The sequence below is a fragment of the Poromitra crassiceps genome, assembly GCF_964638095.1.
Source record: "Poromitra crassiceps genome assembly, chromosome: 14".
NCBI classification, from domain to species: Eukaryota; Metazoa; Chordata; class Actinopteri; order Beryciformes; family Melamphaidae; genus Poromitra; species Poromitra crassiceps.
This window is the reverse complement of record NC_139633.1, coordinates 9,827,978-9,835,833: the sequence shown is the minus strand read 5'-3', so window position 1 is coordinate 9,835,833 and position 7,856 is coordinate 9,827,978. Positions and strand designations below refer to the sequence as shown.

Below are 7,856 nucleotides of genomic sequence, written 5' to 3'. Positions count from 1 at the left end.
GCTGGGTCTGGTAGGTCAAATTGAGAGTCAGGTGGACAAGACAGGTCAAGAGACAGACCCATCACTGCCTCCAGGGATTACACCATCAGACACACAAGGGTCAGGTGTGGGTGTAAGATGTGCTCGTGTGCAAGATCGACTCGTGTACAGATGACATCACGGCTTCACGCATTGTGATTGGCTGTACGTCGGGGACGTGGGATTACATGTTTTGGATTAGCTAACAAGCTAAGCTACTGATGTTATCAGACATTTGGGAACGTTAAAGCAGCTACGAGCAACTTTTTCGATTGTTATTAAACAGTATAAATTTAATATCAATGCATCACATCTTACCTCGAATAGTCGACGAGACCAACGCAGAGTAGTCTCGCTTGAACCCCGAGTGAATCGGCCAGTGTTAGTGTGTCTGTAGCCAGGGCAGATCAGGAAGTGAAATGAAACGGTTTGCAGCAGCCACTTCGGCCATAACCACAAAATAACTTCCAAAAAACCTGTTAGAATATAACGAGAGATGTTCCCGCGAGTATGCGTGGCGTTCACATTGTTTATGTTATGTTGCTAGGCAGCGCAAACGGCGTAGGAAGGCAGCTGCGTTTCACTTCCTGGTTTCACTTCCGCGTTTCACTTCCGGGTTACCCGGTCCGGTCGCTCTAGAGAGCCCCCTGTTGGCGCGAGTTTAGACAGACTATAGACTTAACCCATTGATACCTGATGCAGCATTTGCGTGTATATCCCTCATTTGTGTGCGTATCCCTTTAAGACCGTGAACCGCGTTAACGCGGTTCGCGGTCTTAAAGGGATAGACACACAAATGCTGCATCAGGTATCAATGGGTTAATAATCACCTAAGGGAGCAATCTCAGATACACACGGCTTTGGTCTCGTCGACTATTAGAGGTAAGATGTGATGCATTGATATTAAATTTATACTGTTTAATAACAATCGAAAAAGTTGCTCGTAGCTGCTTTAATACATAAAAAATATGGATCATACAAACATTCAATGATCAGGATTCAAGTGTACAGGACCATTTCCATAAACATGAGCCTTATTTTTTTTAAATAAATGTTGTGAGAGTTTAACTTCATCTGTAGTCGCAGGACCCTGAGGACATCCAGTAGGGCGAGTAGATCGTACACCCACACAGCACTCCAGGCCAGGTTGAACGGAATAATAAAAACACTCCCCTTAAAAAGTCAATGTATTTTTCATTAATTTTCATTTCTCTGCAACTCCAACCCAGCTGGACATGTTCAAATACAAAGTTTATGCTGTAATATGTATTTAAAAGTTGCATTTGCCCACAACATTAAGATGTAAGCATTCATTTTGAAATTCCTTCAAAGATCCTGCTGAGAGACATCCTCATAAATCGTATATTATCTGCTAGTGGGAATTAACTTCAAGTTAAGTTCAAGTTATCCTTTATTTATCGCCATGGGGAAATCCATCCTCTGCATTTGACCCATCCTCTACTAGGAACCTTCCTAGAACTAGGAGCAGCAGCCGCAGTGCAGCGCCCGGAGACCAACTCCAGTTCTTTTGCCATTGCCTTGGTCAGGGTCACTGACAGGAGTATTAACCCTAACATACATGTCTTTGATGGTGGGAGGAAACCGAAGCACCTAGAGAAAACACACAAACACGGGGAGTACATGCAAACTCCACACAGAAAGGACCTGGGACGGACCGGGGTTCGAACCCGGGACCTTCTTGCTGTGAGGCAACAGCGCTAACCACTGAGCCACCGTGCCGTCCGAACTTGTGCCGTCTTCTTTCTGGGTTGATTCAGCTGCATAAATGTAAGCTGATTTTAAACGGTTTGAGATACGTTTGACCTCCTCTCCTTGGATTCAATGTGCACACATGAGGTTTTTCTGCCTGCCATTGTTATTATTATTGTATGTGGATTGACTGGAAGGTTTTCGGGTCAAAGAAATTCCTTCAATGTTGTAGCCGATGTCATGATGGCACATGCTGGCAGTCCAATGTTGGATGACAATCATTCACACCACGGCTATGTGTATTGTGTAGAGGCCTGTAGCACTATAGGCCTGTAGCACCACAGCTATGTGTATTGTGTATAGGCCTGTAGCACCACAGCTATGTGTATTGTGTATAGGCCTGTAGCACCACAGCTATGTGTATTGTGTATAGGCCTGTAGCTAGAATGAAAATGTTCTGTCTTATTTCCTGCTTGAGGGAGTTATATGAAATTAGACAATATATCATCCACAAGATGGGTGGGTTTTTGATTAGGATGTGTTATGGCTCAGCTACACCGGGTGCGTTTCTGTTCCGTCCGTTTGTAGCTGTAAGCTGTAAGCTGTATGTTTGTAGCTGTAAGCTATATGTTTGTAGCTGTAAAATATGTTTGTATGTTTGTAGCTGTAAGCTGTATGTTTGTAGCTGTAAGCTATATGTTTGTAGCTGTAAAATGTATGTTTGTATGTTTGTAGCTGTAAGCTGTATGTTTGTATGTTTGTACGCAGCTGCTTCACCGGCTGAGTGTGAGGAGTAGCTACTGTGTGTACGGTATTTACACGGTTCACGGTACCTTTTTTTGTGTGCCAGCGCTGATTGGTCCGGTTACGTCATCAATACGACACATCAAACTCTTGCGTTGCTTCCCACAGATAACCTCAGATGTCCATCCAAAAATAAATCCACCTTAGCGCAATCAAGTTTGGAATTAATTTGTACGACGTATTTGGAAAAATAGCAAGGGAGTGTTTGTCAGCCCCAAACTATTTGTGCATGAATGTGGAAGGGTGCATGTGAATCAGTCCCTGCAGTGTATGGAGGAAGACACCTGACCACATTGAGAAAGACAAAGACAAATAAAAGTACAATTTAAAAATGTTGCTTTTTGTCAGTGGGTCATTGTTTATTACTGTAAGCACACATAAAATGCACTGCTGCACAACAAAGTAAGCATGCACTACTGTTGCTCATCAAAAACACATCCAAGGATCAAACAACAACACATATTTCCCCCCGCTTCTAAGACACACAAAAGCTTATGGAAATATCTCTTGTAGTCAATAAAAACATTTGGCTATCTCATTCACGGCTGATAGTTCAAAGGAATCTTCTCAGTACTGTACAGTATATCCCACAAAACATTATTTCTACAGATTTTTTTAATTACTTGTCAGATCCAAAGGTAGAGGGAAAGGAAACACAAAAGGTGATGAAAAAAGGTCTTGAACAAAAGAAATGATGCATGATAAAACTGATCTTTGTTCTTTAGTATCAAGACTAATTTGATATTGCAGAAAAGAAATAAAGAGTAATCAAAAGGAACGTAGGCAATAATACATAGCATTATATGAGTAGACAACACCATGAAGAGGATTCAGAGCCAATATTTACACAGAAAGGCCCTTTCGACGAGCCCAGCTGGGCAGTGGGCACTGAGGACATGGGGATGGGGACACCCCCTCAGCGCCCACAGCGTCCCAGGCAGGAATCAAACCCAGAACCTTCTTGCTGTGAGGCGACACCACCGTGCCCCCCACACAGAATGTTTATTTACAGAATTGTCACAACGGCACCCGACGCTGCCAGATGGTTTGTTACACGGAACTATCTGCGATGTCGTCTTCGGAAGCTGTTTCAAAAAAGTGAGGCGCGTTCATAAAATACCTGGTAGGTGATTGGATGAAGCATCTGTCTCCCACCGAATTTTTGTTTTTTGCTGTCGTCACACCTACATCCCACCTTTAGCTGCCTGTGGAGGCTGATTGGTCCAGCCCACTGCTTGGACCGAGTTAAAACAATAGAGCGCGCCAAGATGGATTTCTCACATAATCATGATCTCACAAATGCCTCGCAAGGTTAAGGAAAGCTAGTTGACAGCTGGAATGTCGGCTGAGTTTGTCAGGTTGATCGGCTCAGTAGAGATTAAAATGACTTCTTTGTTAATGACCAGCTGACATCTGAATGCTCTGTTACTGACCAGCTGACATCTGAATGCTCTGTTAATGACCAGCTGACATCTGAATGCTCTGTTAATGACCAGCTGACATCTGAATGCTCTGTTAATGACCAGCTGACATCTGAATGCACTGTTAATGACCAGCTGACATCTGAATGCTCTGTTAATGACCAGCTGACATCTGAATGCACTGTTAATGACCAGCTGACATCTGAATGCTCTGTTAATGACCAGCTGACATCTGAATGCTCTGTTAATGACCAGCTGACATCTGAATGCTCTGTTAATGACCAGCTGACATCTGAATGCTCTGTTAATGACCAGCTGACATCTGAATGCTCTGTTAATGACCAGCTGACATCTGAATGCTCTGTTAATGACCAGCTGACATCTGAATGCTCTGTTAATGACCAGCTGACATCTGAATGCTCTGTTAATGACCAGCTGACATCTGAATGCTCTGTTAATGACCATCTGACTATAGATTTTCTTCTCTTCACCTCAGGTGAATGCACTCAATCTCCTCTGTCACAGGCATGGAGGAGGTCCTCACGTCTGTCTCATCCACAGTCTTACTGGGGGCATAAGTGGACCTCCAGCGCAGCAGGACAATCCTCTTCAGGTACTTAACTGTGTTGTTCTTGACGCTGACAAAACAGAAGGTATTGATCATGCTGTTGCTCATGGCAATGCACTCGATGATGTAGAAGGCCACCAATGAGTTCCTCTGGCGGGAGATGAGTGTCGGATGGAAGTCTCGCAAGATGGTGTAGCCATAGTAGGGGGCCCAGCACAGGATGTACGCCGTCAAGATTGCGATCAGGACCACCACTGTCTTGCGTCGGCAGCGCAGCCGCTTCCTGATCTGCTCCGTCTGGAAACCCGGCACGTTATACCAGAGCTCGCGGGAGATCCGAGCATAACACATCGCCATGGTGATCACAGGCCCGACGAATTCCACAGCAAAAACAAACAGGAAGTAGGAGCGGTAGTAGGCCTGCTGGTCCACAGGCCAGATCTGTGCACAGAAGACTTTGTAGGTTGTCGGGGTCGTGCCGCCCTGTGGGTACACGGTCTCAGAGGCAAAGTAGGCAGCAGGAATGGAGATGAGGATGGGCACGATCCAGACTCCTGTGATCAGGCAGTACGCGGTTTGGTACTTCATACGAGGCCTCAGAGGGTGGACTATGGCCATGTACCTGGAGGAGGACAGCGACATGACTGCATTGGCCTTTAAGGCGACAAGTTCATAATAACAGTGCAAAATTTAACTTAAAACAGCCTATAAGCCGTCGGAACATGGTGCAAACTAAATGGGTTCAGAAAAGTGACGATTACAGCTCAGAATTATTCAGAAAAATCAATTATTTTCTTAGATAGTTGAAGTTAATTTCCACAGGCCGTCAGTGTAAATAAGAATTTGTTCTTAATGACTCGCCTGTCTAAATAAAGGTTAAATAAAAAAATAAAAGTGAAGTCACAAAAAAAACATGTTATTTGGCCGGTTGTTTCACTTCTTGAGACTACTTACTTTAGCTGAAAACCTTAGCGTTCTAAACGCAGTAGCAAGGGGATCATTCCATGGTGAGCTCTCCCAAGCTGCTCTAACTGAAAATTAATACATGTTTTTTTGCAGTGCCTTTGAAATTTGAATCTCAAATGCGTATGCAGCCAGTTTTTGCTATTAAAGGATTGCATCTCTGAGGAAAGTGGACAAATCAGAGTAGTAACTCCTTAACATACACAAATAGTGTAGTAGCTGTACTGTACCGCACTGTAGCTGCTACCATTATGTATGTCTAATGTTTAATTGTATGTTTAATTAGGTATATGCTATTTGCACCTGTACATCAAATACGTTGAATTTAAAATGTTTAAGTACGTCTAAAGTATGCACATGACATGTGCACCTATGTGCAGTGAATATGCCACTGTCTCTGACTTGTCTTATCACTCTACTGCCTTATTGCTTGTTGTGTCTCTTGTTGTTTTTGCACTCATATGCCCTGTTATATTTGTAGGCTACTATGTTGTAAACGGAGTCCACAGCACAAGAATTTCACACGTGATACTTGTACTACGGAGCGACAATAAAAATCTTGAATCTTGAATCTAGTAGAAACAGTGATGGCCTGATTTTAATGTACAATAAATACATGTTTGAAAATCAATTGTAGTTCATTTTTATGATGTTGTCTCTCCAGTTTAATCCATTTACCATAAGCATTTTCCATTCAAAACAAACCCCATAGCGTGCTGTAAGAACAAAAAGAAAAATGCGGTAGAAATTGGTGCAACGTGTTGTTGTCTGTGTTCGTGAAATATCTTGCGGCTCATTTCTGTTGAGCTGCTGAAAAAAAGCATCGGATTTTCATTATCAGGAGCAAAGCCATTTTTTAGTGGCTCTCAAATCTTTTCATTAAGGCTCGATGACGAATGAAGCTGATGTAAGCCTCTGATGTTGGAGGATGCTGGAGTGGATTTTCCACTGTGATGTGACATTCATACATTCAAACAGCCGAGCAGGGGGATGTTTTCAAGAAATCAAATCTCACTGAAAGGCTCTCCAAGGTCAGAATAAGAAATCGATGGCGAGACATATACTGACATATATGGACACAGATAATGTACGGTATGTTCTCATTTAAAACACCTTACCATTTTGACAAGTGACAAGATTGTTGTGGGGAAACAGTGGGAAATTAAACTGCACACACATGTGCATGCACACAAGGACACATTCATACATGCGTGGACAGATGACATACATCATAGACCTGGGACCCACCTGTCGACAGCAATGGCGAGCAGTGCGTTGGTGGACACATAGAGGGACACAGTCCTGAGATAGTTGACAGAGGCGCACAGCAGCCAGCCATGATCCCAGGACAGACGTTTGACCACATAGTAATCCAGCAGGAACGGGCAGCACACCACCGCCACGATGAAGTCGGAGACGGCCAGGTTGGCGATGAGCAGGTTGGTGAGGTTACGGAGCTTTTTGTATCGGGCCAGCGTGGCGATGAACAAAAAGTTTCCTATGCCACAGATAAGCACGATGCAGACGAGAACCACGCCAATAACAATGGTGGCCACAAAGAAGGCCTGGCCCTGCGTGGTGTCCGGGATCTCATCGGGAGGGATGCCGTAGTCCGTGTCGTAGTTGTCCAGCTGATCCAGCACGCTGGGTGGGAGCTGGTCCCGCGTCTCTGCGCGAGACGCTGCTAAGTGGCTGGTGTTGGAATTGCCCATGTCGCGGTAACCACCACACAATGTTACTTCTTGGTTTTGACTGACTCGTTTTTGAGAGCAATCAGTTTCATCCAACAAATTAAGTGGAAAAATGATGTGAAGCTTTTTGGTATATGGTACAGCTTAACCGGTATATGGTACAGCTTAACCGGTATATGGTACAGCTTAACCGGTAGGGTGTTTAGGTGAAGAGGGATATTAGATCAGGCTGAATCTCCGTTGGAACCAGAAGAGCATCTCCACCTGGAACAGAAAGTTCTCATCTCAGCATTACTCATCATGCAGGGTTCATCAAACACAACTTGGTGTCAAAGAGATGCTGTATGACTGGGCTAGGATAGAGAATCCCCCTAGGCTACCACTTTGATGTGGCAGTTAGCCTACTGTTGACCTATAGGGCCTATATCTTAGGGGCCCTTTACACGAGGACAGTTTCTGAAAGAAACGACACAATAGCGTTTCCTTCACACCTTTTCCTTCACACCTTCTCACAGCCTAAATCCACCAGCCCCAGGGGTGGAGTACAAGAGGTTAAAGGAATTCTTCTCAAGAATATATGATTGCATTGTTTTCTTCATAGCCTATTTGAATCACTTGATAATGACCATGTGCAAACTAAGCGAAGTATAGAGTGAGAGCACACTAAGCATTAACCTACAC

The 7,856-nt window shown here is 44.0% G+C and overlaps 1 protein-coding gene across 1 annotated transcript; it reads right to left on the bottom strand.

The window, feature by feature from the left end:
• Window positions 1-4,440: 4,440 nt before the first annotated feature.
• On the bottom strand, window positions 4,441-7,196 carry prokr1b (prokineticin receptor 1b; the record flags this gene model as incomplete). The annotated part of the gene is made up of 2 exons (XM_083650386.1): window positions 4,441-5,143; window positions 6,733-7,196. The coding sequence occupies 2 exons, from the start codon at window positions 7,194-7,196 to the stop codon at window positions 4,441-4,443; spliced, it is 1,167 nt and encodes a 388-aa protein (XP_083506512.1).
• Window positions 7,197-7,856: the final 660 nt, after the last annotated feature.